This window comes from Pholis gunnellus (assembly GCF_910591455.1).
Source record: "Pholis gunnellus genome assembly, chromosome: 5".
Classification (NCBI taxonomy): Eukaryota; Metazoa; Chordata; class Actinopteri; order Perciformes; family Pholidae; genus Pholis; species Pholis gunnellus.
The window spans coordinates 18,746,793-18,766,750 of NC_136531.1; the positions used below are offsets into that span (position 1 = coordinate 18,746,793).

Here is a 19,958-nt window from a genome sequence, read left to right on the forward strand (position 1 = left end):
GTGCCTGTTATGGGGTATTGTTCTATGTTATTCTGCTAACATTTCCATATCATGAGACACATTCATATAACCATCCTTTTAATGCTACCTTCATTTTTGTCCTAATTTATGAAATGTCAGTGGTACGATTAGTGGTTAAAGCTTTACTGTGCCAGCCGTCTTAATGACCTCGCCACTCATTAACGTTTGATGCTGATCAGTCACAAATCTTTCAACTAAAAATGTAAATCTCTCTTTACACTCACTTGCTTGTTTCAGCTTTTTGAAAGAATAATGAAAAAAAAGAACACACCCCAACGAGTGCATTTGAATTCAATTTAATTAATGCGTCACAAAAAAAATCTACTTCTCACTGTTAAACGGTGTTGACCGTTGACCAAAGGCTTAGGACACGCGTGCACACAGAAACATGTGTGCGTGCGCATAGAAACGTGTGTGTGCGCATAGAAACGTGTGCACACACATTCTCCAGACTTGAAGGTCACCACCTTCTTTCATGCTACACGCACGGCGGCGTTCAGTGGCGGGGATGAAAGCGGGCGACCCCTTCCTTTCACGGCTTTGATTCAGAGGAATTGGCCGGTGGGATGGATGTGAAGCTACAAAGCACTTTTTTGTCTCCTGAAAGTTAGTGCGACTCGCACTGCTTTGGCTTTCATGTCACGGTTTCATTGAAGACTCATGCAACTGACCGCCCAGTGTGGACTTTTTTGGTCGACTTGGTTCTCATTGGCTTCAAAAAGGTGCCATCAGCTGTGAACTTCTAAGCTTTCCCAAACTCATTGGCAGTTTTTGTTCAAAGTTTATCCAGCCACTTTGGACTTAAGGTGACGTTTTGACATGTTGTTCTGTTCAAATCGTTCCCTCTGGCTCCTTTACAACGTAACTACTGCAGGACAACCAGGACTCCCTTTTTCTTCTTTCCGTTTTGACGACTCATTTTACATTTTACATAGTAAAATACATGTATTTATGTATGTTGGAGTGTCAACATGAAAACTTACTGAACATACAAATATGAAAAGCTGAATTTACAACCAGAGGATGTGATGTTTTGTTCTCCTTTTCTGTTGACACAAGGTGTGTATTCTCCTTTGCATTCTCTTACCAACAGGGAGTGGAAAAGGTGTGTGTGTGTGTGTGTGTGTGTGTGTGTGTGTGTGTGTGTGTGTGTGTGTGTGTGTGTGTGTGTGTGTGTGTGTGTGTGTGTGTGTGTGTGTGTGTGTGTGTGTGTGTGTGTGTGTGTGTCAGAGGTTATCTGATATGCTGTGATTGCTCTGTGATCATCCAATTGGTGTCAGGCTTCAAAAAACAATCGCATCAAATGAAAATGGCTTCAGTGCTAATCATCCTATCCCCATGCTGCGACACCAGGGCAAGAGAGAGTGAATATAAATCAATGGGTCATTATTTTTAGCTGTTTCCATCTTCATCCTAGTTTTAGTTACGAGCATCGTCGGGTGAATCATGGTTTCTTTTGGGTCCTCAATGAGCATACGTGCTCTAAATTTCCAACAGACAAACACTGTATTTCCTCAGCCACCTGTCACTGAGGTGCTTTTCGTTCAACTTGACCTGGAATGGCACATTTGACCCTCGGTGACGACTGGGCGGAGACTTCCCATTGTCACGTCCAGGCCTCCTTTTACCTCCGTCAATAGAGGAAATAAAGGAGTAACGACTTCTTACAACACACCGACACAAGCACTCTGCTTCCTTGCTCGCTCTCTCTCTCTCTCTCTCTCTCTCTCTCTCTCTCTCTCTCTCTCTCTCTCTCTCTCTCTCTCTCTCTCTCTCTCTCTCTCTCTCTCTCCTTTCTCTAAAGAAGCTCGTTGTCTCTCTACCTGAACCTGGAGGCAGACTTCTCTTGTCACGCATTAGTACATCCCTGTAATGGTGTGTGTGCGTGCTTCATCTCCATGCTAAGTAACACAGCTGCTCAGACAGGGACAGCATTGTTCCCAGTGAACGCTCCAGGAAGTGAATCATGAGCACGTCTCAGTGCGTTAAACATTAGCTGCTCTCTAAATGCCTCTTTACCCCTCAAACATGGATTAGAGGCTATTTAGGATCACTCCCATACAAGTGTAAAACTAGACAGGCTGTTAAGAGCCGGATATACAGAGGAGTGACAGTTTTACAGGTTTTCCTCTCCGTGTGTGGGTGTGTGTAGGTGTGTGAGGGTGTGTGTGTGTGTGTGTGTGTGTGTGTGTATACACAGCAGGTGATTCAATACTGGACGTTTTTTCAGCCCTGCAGGGGTAAAAAAAAATGATCAGAGAAAAACTTGCTTCAGCACAGCAGCCTTTATGAACATAGCTGATATATAAACTAAGGCCATGTTCAGACCAGCAAGCTTTGAATGAATGTTTTACGGCTTGCATACAGTACATAAATCTAGCACTTCCCACAGTAGAACAAACTTAATCCAGGAAGCTAGCAAAGCTAGCTTTGTGGTTTTCATCGACACATAACTGGCAATATAAAAAAAGGTACGAGACGCGGCTGGTCATTCATTTCCCTGAGACCAACTGTGTCGACACCATCTGGCACCGATCGTTTTGGCCGGTCCGAAATGTGTAAGTGCACGCTCAGATTATTTTGTAACGTGAACAGGGTAATTGTACCGTTAACCTTGCGATCATCGAGACGCAGGATAAATGAATGTCCTAACTCTGCAGAGTTGCTAAATTGTTTCTTGCAGTATTATAAATGGCTGCAGTGTTTTGACATCTGGTAAGCCTTCAAATTATTGGATTTACACTACAGTATAACTCAAACTGGACTTCCTGAACCCTTCTTCATCGCCTCACCAGTAGCCCGACGCGGCCCAAAGCAAGTCTTTTTCAGTGCTGTTTTTATTCTAATTGTCCGGTAAAATGGGTGAAAAGCTCCAGGTGAAGTTGAAATCCTCCTTGGCAGATGTAAACGTCTCAATCTGCTCTGTAGACTTGCTTCTCCCGCAGGTCGAGTTTCCTGTCATGAACGGACAAGAGCTGTTCCCAAAAGCTGTTATTTTGGAGGCCGTCATGCAGCTTTATACTGTCCTCTGGGAATCTACTTGACCTCGCTGTCATGTGGGTGAAAGGCGTTTGAAGTAAAAGCAGTCAAAACAAGCTTTGTAAAAAGAAAAAAAGAATGCTCCTTATGTCACTGGGGTTGCTTCACAGCCATTAACTGAATGAGTTTTATTTTCTTAAGCATAACCACATCTGTCAATTTCCCACCGAGGGGTCTCACCACCATGTTGTTTCTGTTCTTGTGAAAAAGCTCCGAGAGCCCAATAATGAGCTCAAGTGTTTGCGCATTCCTGAACGGTTAGCGTCGGTGAACGTGCCCCCGCGCTCCTCTCCTGTTACCGCTCGGCGTTCGGTGGGAAAACGCTGACAGCGGGGCTTTTGGCAGTAAATGGATACCTGCATGCATTTAGACCAGGAGTCTTCCTCTCTCTCCTGTGTTTTGTTTTTGTGCACGGCTTATCGCCGAGGTCAAGGAGGGGACGACTTCTACAGAAATACGGGAATACTCAAGAGCACCGTGGTGTGCAACGGACTCCATCAGACTTGATAACAGTTGCGTAGAGACGGCAGAACATCAAGCCCTTTTTTTTTTTGGACCGCCTGGGTTTAGTCTAACTTTGTCTCTAATGTGTCACATGAGTCAACCTAAAGCAATAACAGTAATGTGGGTTGCCACGGGGTCGTGATTAGCTATCGTTAAGAGCCTGCTGTTGTCAAGCAGTGAGACATGGCTGCTTGGACGCTGTCCTGGGACTGTCCCGGCTTGATTTAGCACTTTTGTACTCGAGGTTTAGGTAAAACAAAGGTTGCAGTTAAGTTTGTCGAACTGTTTGGTTTTTTTCACCTCTGACAGTTATGTATATTTCTAGGTTGGGATGTGTGTTACACAATCCATAGTACAGTGTAATGTCTCCTCTGCTAGAATCTGTTTAGAAGTGGTATCATTCAGTATAGTGCAGGTGTGTGTGTGGGTGTGGGTGTGTGTGGAGCTCTGTTTCCCTGAGTCAGGCCTGGCAGTGACAACTCGGGATTGTGATTGCGGGTAGTGGAGTTGGGCATAAAGTGCTGAGTGATGCATCAACATCCAGGAGAGAGGGGGGGGGGGGGGGGGGGGATCAGTCTCCTTTCTATGCCAGTCTGTACTTGGCGCATACACTCGCTGCACTGCAGATGAGATGAGAACACTGTGTGCAGACGCAGGGCAGGGCGACACAGAAACAACCTAAGATTCAACAGATATCAATATTTGGCAACAAACTTTAATTCCATTAAAGTTTCTTTTTATCAAACATGAGAAATTCTTAAAGTTATTTACATTGTATCATTCATTTTGCAAACCAATTGACAGGTTATAGTAAATTAAAATCAGTTCAGCATTGCTCAGCCCTTTGCAAGCGTGAAAAATAATATAAAAGTCAAATATAAGAGTCGTCCCTGCAGCTTGTTACGTGTTCCTAACAGAAAATGTAATGAAGGATATACACAACGATGCAGACGCTGATGCCAGTCAGTGAGTAATGCTGCAGATTTTACTGATCAGACCCAGAAACTAATCAGTGAGATCTCATCCGTCAGCATTTGGTTGGAATGAAGACCTGCAGACTTATTGCACTAAAAGAGCATTTTCTTTAAGACGATGCTGCAGTGGATTCTCAATCTGAAATAAAAAGTCCCCACTCAAGCTACGTAACACAAATACGGATATTGTCTATAAGCGTAATGTCATTTCACGGACAAGCAGCACAAGTGATGCCCAACAGCACATGGTTGTTCTTTGTATAGAGGACGCAGCATGCAGGGACTGCAGGATGACGTGTAAACCCATTACCTGCATGTATTAATAAGTTATTATTGAGTGTTTTGTACGTTGTAGACTCACGAAGAGGGCAGTTTGAAAAACCTCCAAACTCTATACAGCAAAACGGGATATAATACACAATGTATCAGCATATAGAATTTGTCCAAATCATGAAAACTATAGTGACTGCCAGTTGTGGTTTTATACTATATTAAGCTCACATGGTTGCAGTGTGTTACAGGTTCACCTCTGCTGCTTTAACTTGCTCCTGTGTCCTGCTGTCAATCGTAGAGAATCCCTCTCATTTCAACTGATGGCTCAGAGTGATGTAGAGACATACGACACACACCTAAACTCTAACTATCATCCAGCAGGTAGTCAATCTTGGCAAACTCATTCAGTCACCGACATTATCACAGACTGTGATGAAACGTGGTGGTGTTTTCAGTTTAACTTCGTGCCTGAACTCGTGTTGCAAACTGTTTTTTACCGTAGTGATGCACCAGCACACGACTCTCTCCACCTTGTTTTACAGCATGGACGACATCATACTTACACGGCTGTGGACGCTGGTTTGAACTGATATCAGGGGGAAATACAGAGTCAGATTTCACAAAACAATGCAGGATTTCGTGTCAAGTTTCATTTTGGCAGGATTTCAACTTGCGTGCAGGTCGTCAGAGGCTTGGTCGGCTTGGTGTCTGTTGCCACAGCCTTGTTTTTACAGTTTCTCCTACAGGAGCCGAAACAAAAACTTCTTGTCATCTCTAAGCTATCAAATGATGGCGGTCAACGTGTACTACGGCTCTTTATTACCCAAAAGCTCTTTTATGAAAAACCTTTGGCATCAACTGCTCACATGAACTGGAGGTCACGTTTTATGACGGACTTCTGTGACAAAGTGAAAGAAAGACAGGAAAGAGACACCTACGAATATCCTGCATCTTTAAGACATTTAGATATGATGAAAGGGTTTTAAAGTAGTTGACTCTTTTTTTTTTTTTTTTTGAAATCTGCACATTTCAAAAGTTTTCTCTGAAGGTGGTTCATTGCAACAATCATCAATTATATGTGTGGTTTTGTATACGAATGAATACAAATATTCAAATGAGTATACAGCCGATGACTCATGACTCTAAGACGATATCTCATGTCACGATGTCGGTATAATGTCGGTATATTGCTCATCCCTACATGGTGAGTAATTGATAAACAAACGGTCATTTTAAGGGGCAAGTATTCCTTTAAGCATATCACCCTAGACATCAATCAAAGTACATTGTTTTCATTGATCATCTATCTATCAAAGAGTATAAAATGTGACAAAAAGACAAAACACCAAATGACAAAACTGCATGAAGAGCTGATAATTGATTATTTCATTCATGTCTCATTATAGCGTGAGCAACACAAATGGAAGAAAACAAGCTTTGAGTGGTTGTCCTTGGTTTTTAAAGTATCATTTAGGAACGTACTGTAGAAAAGCAACATGTAAGTGGGTCAGGAGTCGCAGCTTTGGTGAGAATCAATCGTCAGTAAAAAAAAAAAAATCTTTTTTGCTTTGGGCAAGACACTGAATCACAGCTGACCTCTGACCTAGGATCAGTTAACTGTGACATTGTCTAACAGTGTAGTTATGACTGTTCGAGTCTCACCACAGACCCAGATAACACTGGTTCTGAGGAGAAGCGGCTATAAAGGCGGGGCAGCTTTGGCTGCAGCAGGTTTGTGTGGCTGTATTACGCCGCTGCCAGCCGGACTCGTAAACACTGACCTTTAGTGCGGTCGCCTGAGGGGTGACGATGTAGCAGCGATTGTGAATGAAGGATGTGAAGAGAGAGCGAAGAGTCAGAGAGCGAAGATTGTGGAATGTGGGTAGGGAGACCAGAAAGTGAATGGATCAAAGAAAAAAAGAAAAAAAGATGACTAGACAGAAGAAGAGAGAGAGAGAGAGAGAGAGAGAGAGAGAGAGAGAGAGAGAGAGAGAGAGAGAAGGCGAGGGAGGAGGTGGTGGTGGTGTGATTAGTCTGTGTGAGCCTGAGCTCTGATTGGTTGAGCAAGCCTGTATGTGTGTGTGTGTTTGCCTGAGTGTGTGTGTGTGTGTGTTTCTAGCCAGTGGGCGGGGGATTAAGCCTGCGTCACGTGGTCCCTTTAGCTTCTTTTCCACACAAACACACACCCTCATTTGCAGAGGGCACACAGACACACACACACACACACACACGCCTATCTTCTCACATACACACTCACAGCTGTTGATGCGTCTCTCTGTGATAAACGCCGGGGCAGCCGAGGAGCAGAGCCCGCAGGAATCTGGGAGAATCTGCTGGCAGCTCGGACCAAAGAGCATCTATATGGACGATCTGGTCGGATAAGTGGACCGACTGGTTTTCTAAACGCAGCCCTGCTCTCACTTTCTGTCGTTCATATCCCGCTCTTTCTCTCTCTCTCTCTCTCTCTCGTCTTTCCCCGGCTCCTCTCTGGGACTCACTGTTGGAATTTGAGCGCAGACTGCAAGCAGCAGAGAAAAATAGAGACATGTGTTTTGCCCCAGCTGCTTACTACTGCTGCCTGATCTCTCCCATTCACTGATCGAGGAGGAAATACAAGGTTGGTTGGGCTTGGCTCATTTCTTTATGGACTGGTTTCTTGTGTCTTTACACCTAGATTTTGGTTTGGATGTTCACATTTCTTTGAAAGACCCAGAATTCCTCTTCTGTTTTTTGTGTTCCCACAAGCTGCCAAAGCATGACTCCAACTCTCATCCCTAAAACTGATTTTGTAGTTTTAGGGGAATTCCATGTTTGTATGGCTGCTCAGGCACACACACACATGCACACACACATGCACACGCATGCAGGCACACACTCCTGCCCTATAAACAGTAACAGTGCAGTGAGTGTGAGCTCCAGAGGAGATTAGCTGTGGCTGTTATCTCTAATGTGTAGACTAGCAGAGGCTGCATGTGAAGGAAGACACACTTTGTAACAAGAATCAGCCTTCAGCAGATACTTTTCTCAATAGTTTCAGGGAATGGCCGTAAAACGAACCAAAATAAGTTTGTTTTCGTGTGTGTTTGTGTTGCAATCTGCACAATAAGGTTGCACAAGAAACCAACAGCCCAAAGCAGTGGTAGACCAGCCGCTGCCGTGGGTTGCAGTGGCAGACAAAAGCAGTCGGTGGGCTCAGAAGAAGAGTTTTCTCTTCCTCATAGTAAAGCGTCTAGGAGAAACACACACACACACACACACACACACACACACACACACACACACACGCACCGTCCTCCAGTTTCACTGCTGGATCTGTCATGCAGGCGTGTTTAAACACACTCTGAGTTTGTTTGTGTGTGTGTGTGTGTGCCTCTACAGGTTTTACACTGCAGGTGACCTGTGTGCAGATTTGTTCATGTGCTCATTTACAGTGTGTGTGTGGATATAATTAGCCAACGTACAGATTCTTTCCTGGTATTGTTGCCGTTGGGGTCGTAACACAACCCAAAGGGCTGTTTGTCTATTTTTAGTGGTGGAGACTCAAGTAGCCAGGCTATGAAGCTTCCCCCCGGGCAAGATAAAGATAAGAGGTGTGTGTGTGTGTGTGTGTGTGTGTGTGTGTGTGTGTGTGTGTGTGTGTGTGTGTGTGTGTGTGTGTGTGTGTGTGAGCTGGTTGGTGGGTGCATTATCCAGAGTGTTGTGTTGACTGCCTGTGTTGTTGTGACTTTGTTTTCAGTATCTTCTCTACTAATTTTGCATGCGCCAGGCGGGTTGTTCAGTCTTTAAGGACAGCAAATTAATTTTCAAGGAAACCAGAGAGACGGGACCAGACAGAGAGATGCAGCAGCAGATACGCGGGTTGGAACGTAGGTTTCCAGATTAGCTGGCTGTCATCAGATGAAGATGGAGAGTTGTGTGTCGTCTGAGCCGCTGGCTCTGCTCCAGCTCCAAATGTCAGAGAACTACTGAGGCGTTATGGGTGAGCACTGTCATAGAGATATACAGTTAGCTCCCGTAATAGAGATTAAGAAAGGAAGTCATTTTATCAAATAAAAATAAGGATTTTTGGATTTGAATGCAGCCACGCATTAATAAGACTTCTCTGATGTTTTTCAGATTTGTTTATTAAGTCATTCATAATTTGATGTATGAGCTGCAACAAGTAGTTGATTGATCGGTTAGTCGTATGAAGTTAATTGGCAACTGTTTTGATAATTAAATAGTTTTAAGCGAAAGTTTGCTGCCTCTGAAATGTGAGGATTCAGCTTTTCTTGGTCATACCTGGTAGTAAACTGAATGTATTTGGGTTTTGGACTGTTGGTGAAGACATAACAACACATTTATTAAAGCTGTCACCTTATGTAGTTATTGCTTCTTAATTGAAGGGTTTTGCTGTTCTTTGTGTTTTGTGACGGTAAATTGAATATCTTCAAGTTTTGGACAGTAAGTCAGACAAATCAAGTAAACTGAAGATATCAGCTTGGGCTTTACAAATTGCGATCAGCCTTTTTGGCTTTTTTTCTGACATTTCTGACCCAAGTAATAATAATTATATATTATTCAAGGAAATGATGCCATAAAAATGGATAGTAAAAATAACCATAAGACCTAGTAGAATATAGTTTAATCTACACAGTCCAGTTATGTTTAAAACCTAGAGGAGCGTTTGTCTCATGACCAGAGCTCCCAGATGAAGAGATCTTGAATCTCAATGGGACATTCCTGTTTAAATGGACTTAAAGTGACATATTGTGAGGGTTAAGGACGGACATCATGTAACTCCTGATAACCAAAGACGTGTTGACCATCGTTAGAGGTTAGGTTTATTGCGGTCATTGGTTTTGTAGCACTCTTAAAGTAATTGTTTATAGATGAGAAAGTTTTCATGGACAACTCGCCCACTGTTGAAGACGGGTTATGTCTGCAGAGCTGTGAGGGGGGGGCACTAAAGGTCACAGGGTGGGAGGTTGCAGTCTCCTTAACCTCGGGCAGCGGTCGCAGTCTGGCGCCCTTCAGTAAACCCAGTCAGCCTCGTCTATATCTTCCACATATTAATGGAGCGTAAATCAACACAGCGCTGTCCTTTTAATGTCGTATCTTCAAAGGGCAATTGTGTCTCGAAATTTCCAGCCGGTCACTGAACTCAATCTACACTTCTGGCCTTGTTGTGCAAACTTCAATGTGTCTCATCGGATGAGTGTTCGAACGAATCACAAGAGAACATCTGCCGTGAAGCGTGACATTTCAAGTATAAACATTGGCGCCGTGATGCGGTGGATCAGATTTCATTCTCACTCAGATTAATTGTGCACACTCACACAACCACCGCCGCCGCTCTCACCCTCCCGAACCTCCCAACCGTCGATCTCTCTGGATGTGACCAGACCGAGAGGATTCGGGATGGGGGACAATGATCTATTGAGAGAGGCGTAGGGAGGAAGGGAGGGAGGGAGGAAGCTCATGCTGAGGACTGCTGTAGTGTGTCTTGTGACAGAGTGGTGTTTGTGTAAAAGGAGGGGGAGGCAGGGTTTGGAGCTTGGAGGGGGGTGCAACTTTATTTTGGTGAGGCTACAGCTGTTGCATTCGGCAGTGACAGAATTCCACTCATTCAGCCTATTTCAGGCGTGAGCGCCTCTCCTGTCAATCATCACTTCTTCAGATGTGTTTCTGAGCATTTTCGGCTCATCACATTTCATTTTACTTTCGGAGCAATTGGACACTTTGAAAGAGTGCAAAAGAAAGAGAAATATAGAGGTAAAGGGGTTTAAAAGCTGAGACGGAGACTGTAAAAACGTCAGAGGGACGTGTTGATGACGGAGTGCAAACAGGGCACAACGGCAAATAATTCCTTTTACTCCCATCACCAACCCATCGCTTTGCGGTTTCATCCCAGCCTGGCTCGTGCACTCAGGAAGCAGAACAGTGCAGTGAGGATGAATTCAATATCGGGTTACATAACTCTTCCCCGCACAGCTGCCGTCAATTAAAGAGGATTTTTGGGGCGGCTTTTATTCGCTTCCATAGTATAAATCAGAGCTTTCGTTGTGGGATCAGGTAGTGAGCGAGAGGCTTCCTGCGCTCTTAGGGATTCTCTGTGTTGCAGATAACATAGATATATCTGCACGTTATTGTCATATTTGAGGCGTAAGCTTCTTTCTTTATCCGACGATTTACCGGAACTCGTGACTGTATGTCATCTCCGAAACACGGAGATCATCTGCATAGGAAACTAGTTCCAATGGGGAAAAGCAACTGACAAAAACATTGAGCTACCACTGAAGTGTCCTCGAGCAAAGCACTCAACACTTGGCACCTCAGTGACCATCAGTAGAGGAAGCAGCGCTGGTTATATCAGGCTGAGAATAATGGCCGCTTTAGGCCATTGACAATCCTTCAGAAAGGATATGTTGTTGTTAGCTGTCTTGCATATTTGAATTGGTACAGCAATACAGTAAATGTTAAGGCAACACAGTGAGTTTCATCCAACAAGAGAAGGCAAGAGGTCATGATGAAGGAAAAAAACAACACTTTTCTGAAACTCATTGTTTGTTTGGTGTGACTCCTCTATACACCGAGCAGTGTGTCACTGCACTAATCTCAACCATCTTTTTAAGTGGCATTTGACCCGAGTGAGTAGCTTAGCGGCATGTGCCGACCAAATCACCTCAACATTCCCCCTGTTTCCCATCAGATGTAGTTCAGAGAAAAGGTTAAAAAAGGGAGAAAGAGTCACTTCTGGTGGAGTAACCACTACATTTTTATCCTCCTGCTGTCAGATGACCACTGGGCTTTTGAAAGCCGGAAAGCAGCGTGATTCCTTTCTTAAACTCTTTCTTGCTCTCTCTTTATCTCCCTCTCTCTCTCTCTCTCTCATTCCTCTGCTCTTCAAGCCAAGACACCATCTGTTAGGGCTCCCATAAGCCCCGCCTCTCCCTAATACACCACCAGCTTATCCTTTGCTGCTGCTGCAACAGCAGCCTTGTTGCAAGGCATCCTGGAAAATGCAGTTTTGTGTGTATTTGTCTGTCTTTTCCAGTGAATTGATCTTTGCATTTCACCAAGCGTGTTGTGCATTTGGTCTCTTGTTAAAGGTTTTCCCAAACAAGGTAAAAAGTCAAACGGACCAGTGAATCAGTCTTTGTTTCTTCACTTGGTCATCGGTCAGGATTTACAGGAATCGCTTAAATCAGAAGAAAATCTGTTTCCCAGTTTTTTGTTTTGTTTTTGTCAGGCTTCCTCTAAAATGTGTGTTGCAACACAAGTTGAGTCAACTCTTTCACATGCACAACAAACGCTGCCATATTTTCAAGTGCATTGCCTTTGTCTTTATCGGCTGCGTCCCTTTTGGCGTGACACCAAGGGATTCGGGGTCACTCTGGTTGCTGTAACGATTCCTGTATCCTGCAAAATGCTTGTTGTCATGCCAGCTGACCTGAGAGTGAACGGTGGGAGTAAACCACCTCAGCAGCCAAGGCCTGGATGATCAAACAAAAACTGCTCATTTCCTCCTCGTGCGCTTTGCTGGATGCTGTCTCAGTCGAGTGGCCCGACTAATGTCTACGTGCTGCTGCGACACGATGAGCGCGCTAATCACAGGGCCGTCCATTGCCACGAGCCGTGACTCTGTCATCTGCTGATGATGTGTTGATGATGTGTTGTTTGTCAGTATACTGGATTGCCAGTTTAGAAAGTAATATATTACTTGTTGATTACTCTATTGAGTAAGCCCTTATGTCAGAAAGTTATTCCTGTTGCAAAAATGACAACAATCATTTAACTTCAGCGATGGATGTCAAACATGAGCGGTGTGTCCATCAGTGAAGCCTTTGTTGTTGTTTGTGTGGTAGTTATTTCGGTGGAAGTAAAGCAGCATACAAATTAAATTGATAATAATAGACATTATGAAAGTTGGCAACGTGTTTCTTTTGCGTTCTGCAAGCAAATCTGGTTTGCACCCTAATAATTTGCATACCACATTGCCATAGGTGCTTTAGTTTGAGTCCTGGTGCATTCTGTTCAGTTCCTTAAACTCCCTTTATATGTGCTGTGAAATCATTCAAAACATTTGAGTGAATATGTTTCTTTTTTTAATGCTAAATATTAAACTAAGTTGAATGAAAAACAATTGAATACCTATAAATACCACTTTTCTTTTTTTAATGCTAAATATTAAACTAAGTTGAATGAAAAACAATTGAATACCTATAAATGCAATTAAAACCCACTTTGCCTTTCAAATGACATGATTTGCGTTCTGTTGTCTTCTCAGGTGGGAGTCTGAGCGGCGGCCATAGAGCGAGCGAGAGCGGTGAAGCAGGCATGAGCGCGGACAGCCATCAGGAGGTGGTGACCACCCCGCCCCCACCGAGCGGAGGGACTAAGGAGCGCTACTTCGACCGCGTCAACGTCAACGATCCGGCGTACATCAGGGCCAGGAACATGTCACCTGACCTCCGGCAGGACTTCAATGTCCTGGAGCAGAAGAAACGTGTCACGCAGATCTTACAGAGCCCCGTAAGTCCGTTAACTGCATTTCAAAATGAGGGAAATGAATGAAATCTCTCACTGGAGGGACATCCAATCTTTTGGTAAACTGGCAACTCTAAATCCCCTCTGTCTGTTAACATGAGAGTGAATGTGTTGGTCTGACTACTGCTGACCTGTCCAGGGTGTACCCCACCTGTTCCTCCATCTATGAATATGGAGTCTGGAGCCCTTTTCTTCCAGAAATGGAATGGAAGGACGAATAGACAGAATAGGGTGGTAGTTTCCAAATGGAGAACTTGCTACGAGCAATGAATGTTTCCCCTCACTGACTACTACCGTGGGTAATCAGTTCCCATTTTCTCTTCCGTCAGTTATTATTCCCCAATCAAGGGATTTCTAAAGACGTTACAGCATCACATGTGCTTGTGTTGATGTTGCGACACCGACCACAGAATGAAAGCAGCCAGCGGCCTGTTATAACCCGATTATAACCACCAGCTGCCACGCCCTCGCTCAGGCTTACTGTCGGAGCAGTCCCAATCCAGCGGCTCTCATGTTGGGTCAGGTTTTGCTGAGGTAAACAACTCTGTGAGCACAGGGCATATTTCAGCCAACACGCATCATGTTGTGCTTTGATTTTCTTTTTCCTGGAGGTCTGGATTCTTGAGAATTACTGTTGCTCTAGTAGCCAAACTGAAGTGCTGGAGGTACAGTTGGGGGTCCGAGGCCTTTTTTTTGGGACCACACATACTAATAGTTTAGGCACTGTAAAGGCAAAGTACTGGGCTGTATCGCTGCTGGAGGTTTGCAGATGACTGTAACCTGCAAAGATCAGAATCCAGCGCAAATATTGTGATTATAAGAGGCTTAATAAACACAAGCCACAGCAACACTTGAACACACTTACAATAATTCAATATTTGCCGTGCTATGTAGATCAACTTGTTTCCTTGTGCATTTGCATCCGTGAGGAACTCAGCATCTAACTCTGGTAACAATAGCCCAACACTCTCTGCCTATTAACCCATGAACACAGTCAAGCTCAATGTTGTCCTATCTTGCTGTTTGGTTTCTGCCCTTTGAACAGTTGCTTCACCTTGAGTGAAGATTTTACAACAAGCCCCCTGCTTCAGTTCAGCCCACATAGTATTGGGAATATTAACTCTGCACTATTGACTCAAGGCTGGTCTGTGACTGAAGTGCTCTTCACTGTTGACAATGGAACCTTACATTTGCAAAGACAAGGTGTGTGCATGTGGGTCTGTATGCATTTTGTACTCTGCGATGACAAATGAACTTTGAAGGAGTCAGCGGGGACGCATGGTGAAGTTAAAGTTAGATAAAGTTAAACGTTGCACAGGCAATGAATGTCATGAATGAATGTCCCTCCCAAGCAGAGTTATACAAGCCTGGAAGTGTGTACGTGTATGTGTGTGTGTGTGTGTGATTTGATATTGGGTAGTGGCCGCCGTGGTCTGGCCCGTCTCGTTTTTAAGCTTTAAATGTGATCCGCATTCTGCACATGCCCAGTGTGGTTTCCTTGGCACGCTGTGTTTTGTGCCAGATGTCTGGAAGGGCACCGGCATAGCGCTGCTGATTCAGGTTTCCACTTGATACTTGGTGTACGTCCGTGTACGTGATTGAGTACCACAAGTGTAGTTAGGGGTGAGCAAAATGAGTGAGTGCATCGCAGCTCCCTGCTTTAACTAGACAGTCAAGCTGGTCTGTGGCCGACCATCACTGGTGTTTTTCGAGGTGTGTCTCGCACACCTGGCTCCAGTCCGTACTCATCAGCGAAGATTCAGCGTGTTGAATTGACGGCGAAGGCCGTCAGTGAGAGAAAGAGAGCTGTCTGACCACAGCCTGACAACACCAGCACGAGGCAAAGCAAAACAGTGCCGGCCACAGTGATCCATCAAACACGTCCACCCTTTGTATTACAAACTCTCATGCAGGTGCAGAGAACACATGGATGCTGCCGACCACCAGCTGACCATTGGCTCTATTCTCTGTGGTGTGTTCAAGTGCTACACTTGACGTCACGCAGTGTTATGCATATTATTCCCGCTTGCGGTAGTCGAGTCAAATGACGCGCCAAACGTCCTACTTTTATGGGAACGCTCGCAGGTGCTGAGGATGAAAGCCTGAGTTCACGTCACAAAGCAAGTTGATTTGTGGTTACCTGTTCAACGGAACGTAAGGCTTTATCGAGCCAGCTTAGGCAAAGAAAAGCCCGGCTCTGTTGAACCTGCTTCGTGGTGAAACCCCTCAGCTCTCAGTCAGCAGTAACAGGTGGCTCCCTGTTGGCTGCAGAGGGTTTTTTCCGGCCTTACATCAGGACAGTTGGCCTCAGTGGTTTACTCGTATTCAACAACAACAACAAGTGTGTGTCACCAGCTGGTCTTTGCACACGCGTGCCCTCTCTCATCGCAATTTCTTTCTCGGTTGCTCTCGCTCATATTCAGCTCCAACAACAACGTCACCAGCTGGGTGTCCGCACATGGCGTCTCTCTCTCTCTCTCTCTCTCTCTCTCTCTCTCTCTCTCTCTCTCTCTCTCTCTCTCTCTCTCTTCCTCCCCCCGTGTCTCTCTGTCTGTTTGTTTTGATTCCAGTGTTATGGGACTAGTGGCGGCTCCAGATTACATGTTTGTAGCGCTCGGCTGGCAGGTTGTATTTAAAGTCGGACCAATATAGACCAGGAGGGACTGAATCAAACCACTCGCCTCATTCATGCAACAGTGTGTTTACCTTTAGGAACTGGCAGCTACGGCTGAACCTTGAACCCATTCAGTCCCTTTGTGTTCTACCAGGCTGTCCGGACACTTGCATTGCCTTTATGCAACAACAATGTGCATAGGGAGGCAAAGTGAGACAACGCATGAAGGGTGGGTGGGAGGTAATGCATGATTGTGTAAATTGGAACACATGAAACAAATACATAGACTGCAAAGTCCGTTGATGCATTTATGGAAGTGACGCGGGCAAAAATATTGATCTCGTTTTCAACCTGAAAGCTAAAGTGTTTTTATTCCCTCTATACATATAAGAGCAAAACAATCCTGAAGACTTTGGATGCAGTTAATGTCATTTAAAACACTTTGTAGAAATAGTTTTAATATGTAATTTCTTTAAGATAAACAGCCGAGCATTGTTTTCCCTCGGTGAACTCCTGGTTCATTTGTATGACAATCTGCTTTAGTTTTCATAATACTTGATTTATTCGGTTACTTAAAACCATACGAGGAAGGAAGAGAGGAAAGGAAGCGAAAGATTTTTCAGAGGGCTTTTGGTGGAGTGTTTTGTATGACATGCAAGGATTACAATTTGCCTTGAGGTGGTTTGTGAGGCACACTAAGGGGATTTTCCGTTGCATTTCGAGAGCTTGGATACAGATTCTGGCTGCAAATGCAAGTCTCATGATGTCATGGTTGTTAAATCATGATATTAATTTGTTTGTGTTAAATTCCGAGGATAAGCTTCTTCTCCCCGTGATGGGAACTAGGTTGACGAGACTCTATTTGCGACCCAAAAAGTCAAAAGGTCAAAAGCCCCGAGAGGCTTGAAATCAAATCAGATGAAATTGAATTTGAGTTATACTTCCACATGCTGCTTCTATTTTCTGCATCTCCGCTCATCTTGCGTTTTTCCCCCTGCTATTAGGTTTTCCTCTCCACTCTTGTCCTTGTCTTGTGGCACACTTTTACATCATCCATAGGAATGACTTACTGATGCCACGGGGTAAATTTACTCAGTCTCATTTGCACTAGTCATGTGGCACATTGTGTCCTCTCGCCCCCCCCCCCCCCACTTGTCAGAAAACACAAGTGGATGATTTATGGTGCTTTGGCGGGTTCTGCCAATTACCCACTCGTGTGAGGTAAATGTCACGGCATGCGCTCTATTATGTCTTCCCTTTTTCTTCTTAAAGTCCTGAAGGTCTCATTTGGCAGAACATTAGTGGTTGAAACTTTTTTTTTTAAAACCTCCTCCGTTCCGCTCAGAGCCATGTCTCAGCGACTGTGTTTCAGTTTTGGCATTTCACGACATCTCTTGGGCGCTGAACTTTGCAAAACCTCCAGCAGTGGAGCAGTGTCGTCAGGATTAGAGGGTAACATACTAAAATGTTAGTAAGTCCACTTTAGCTCATGTGCAACCTCAAAAGGATAGGCCACAAGTCAAAAGACTCTCTTGGGTGCTTAGTGTGTAAGCTTTCCACGTCTGGCAACTGAACTCAACATTTTACAACAGTAATGTTTTAGTCAAAAAGGAAAATAAATGTTAAGATTTCTATCTTGCTGAAACGGATGCGTGAACCTATTCCGAACTAGAAAGGTGCACTCAGTAGAGTGCTGATCTCTGTGATTGAATGAAGACAACCCACATTTGGCTAAACCACTGTCTAGACACTAACTAGTAAGGCGGCGTAAAACTCACTTCGTTCAAACTCAAAAAAATGTGGCAATGAAATAAGGCACAAGCACTCTTGCCTGTTTAGCGGAGGTTGAGTGGCAGCGATGTACTCAGCAGTGTGTGTACTGATAGTTCTGTTAGCTGTCAGCCAAACACACCGTCCAAAACAAAAAAAAAGTGAGCCGCAGACAAAGAGAGGTACTCCGCAAACGTCTTTTACCTTACTGTTGGTGCAGAGTATTCAGAAAGTTCCATGTTCCAATTCTAAATGTGTGAAAAACCAGCGGTGCTATCAAAATGGTGCTCGGCCAATATCCTGAGTTGTGGTATCGGAAACATGCTGTTTACTTTCTGTCCGGGTAAACATGTGAGATAAAGGGCAGAGTTTATGCAGAGTTACGGAGCTGTTGCAGCTAAAAGTGGGGGACCAATTTCCCTGACGCACACTCTGAGGTTAGACGGGGGGAAATCAATAGCTTTGGCAAGCTTGCAGGCAGGCACTCACTTACTTTGTAACACTGTCACGTTGGCAGCTTGAAAGAACAGCATTGTGCTGACATAACTGGGGAGGTTGTGGCTGAAATTACAGGCCTCACCTGGTGAGCAAGTGTGTCTGCATGCTGTAAGGATAATGGGTGTGTGTTTGCCTTTTCATCGATCTTTACATGCATGTCTGAAGTTCTCACGGCAAGTCGATTTATTTTGAATCTGTTGAGATGCCTCCTTTACTTATTTACCGGTTTATCCAGCCGGTTAACGTAATCTGAGCTTGAATGCCATCACCAAGGGACCTGAAAAAATGCAGGTCACTATGTTCTTCCAGGTGAACTGAGACGCAGTTTTGTAAGAGTGTGCATGTAATCCTACCCTGCTTCAGGAAAAACATTGTGTTCACAGGCATAAGTAAACCGAATTGGACCTTTGATATCCAGCAGATAAAGCCTGGTTTAGGATCGGGCCGACACGAGCGACTCGTGAGTGTTGTTTTCAAGCCTTTTCAAGTTTGCTGTGTGAACTTGAACAATAACCCGATCGTTTCAAAGGTAATAATTAAACTCTGCTGAAGTGAGTCAGTCAAACTCATTTCGCATGAGGACACGAGTGTGTGTGAGGTAATGCTGAAACCATCACTTCTTCAGTGCACAAGCACAGACGTGCAAGAACGGCAGCGCTCCAACAAAGTCATAACTGTCTTCCTTTCCCACAGGACGGACGTACGACGGTTAAAGTGTGACCTGCATCTGCAACAATAACTGACTTGGACAAAAGGAAACGTCTCAGTAGATCATATGACGCAAGCTCTCGGAAGACTAGAAACTTCCTGTAGTAGTAAGAGTTCGAAGAACAGTTTCTATCGTCTCTAAAATACGCATGTGAAAATGTATTTTCGTTTAGCATCCACCAAATAGTGAAGTCTGATAAAGTTCCCTTTCCAGGAAGCATCTGCTCTGATGTAATGTCCTCCGGCGAGGCATGAATCTTAAAGACCGTTTCTCAGCAGGAACCAATAAACTCTCACCTTTTGAGAACGTCTAAAACATTTACATGTCCGACTCTGACTGTTGTTACGTTACACAAGTGGCCATGTGTTACTACTTTCTCTCTCAGGCTTTGACTCGTACACCGAAGTGCTGGCCAAGCTCCAATCTTGCACGCCAACTTAATTCTCTCAAGACCGCTGCCGGTCCATTTTGAGAGATTCACTTTTGTCATATTGGAGCAGTCACGGAGACCCTTCCTCATTTCTCTGATTGGATCACATGTGTCTCCTCCAGTAGGTGGAGAGACCTGCTTGCCCGTCATTGATCTTAAACAGGCAAGTGAGATGATGGATATTTGTGGGGGGTTTTAACTCCGGAGGCAAATGTGCTGTAACTGCAATGATGTAATGTTGTTTTGAAGGGAGAGTCTTTAGTTCAGCTGTCACGGCACAGCAGTTAAAAAACACATTTGATGTGTTTTGTTTTTGCTGCAGATGTGGGATTTTTTTCCGAAATAATAATGGTCGGATCCACTCTAGGCTCCAGAATTAATCTGTTTAGATGATGAGAATCAAATCCCTGCTGTCATAATCTTCTTGGGAATACACACACAAATTGTAGACCAGATGCCTGCTAGTGTGTGTGTGTGTGTGTGTGTGTGTTTCTGAAGGTGTGGTTTTATGCTCATGTGTTTTTTTTTAGGTTTTGTTCCAAAACATTGCGAGTCTGTTTTGTTGAGATTTTCTCTAAAATTGATTGGACGATATTT

At 44.3% G+C, this 19,958-nt stretch overlaps 1 protein-coding gene across 4 annotated transcripts in view; it reads left to right on the plus strand.

Annotated features, from left to right (window-relative positions):
• The window catches only part of add3a (adducin 3 (gamma) a), a 61,331-nt gene that overhangs the window by 17,622 nt on the left and 23,751 nt on the right, over nucleotides 1-19,958 (plus strand). The window contains exons 1-2 of one of the 4 annotated variants that reach the window (XM_079160181.1): nucleotides 6,984-7,428; nucleotides 13,081-13,325. In XM_079160181.1, coding sequence (XP_079016307.1) covers nucleotides 13,131-13,325 — 195 coding nt within the window. In that variant the 5' untranslated portion in view covers nucleotides 6,984-7,428; nucleotides 13,081-13,130. Of the gene's footprint in view, nucleotides 1-6,983; nucleotides 7,429-13,080; nucleotides 13,326-19,958 lie in introns of those variants that run through there. The other 3 variants (XM_079160178.1, XM_079160180.1, XM_079160179.1) reach the window with 3 other exon arrangements.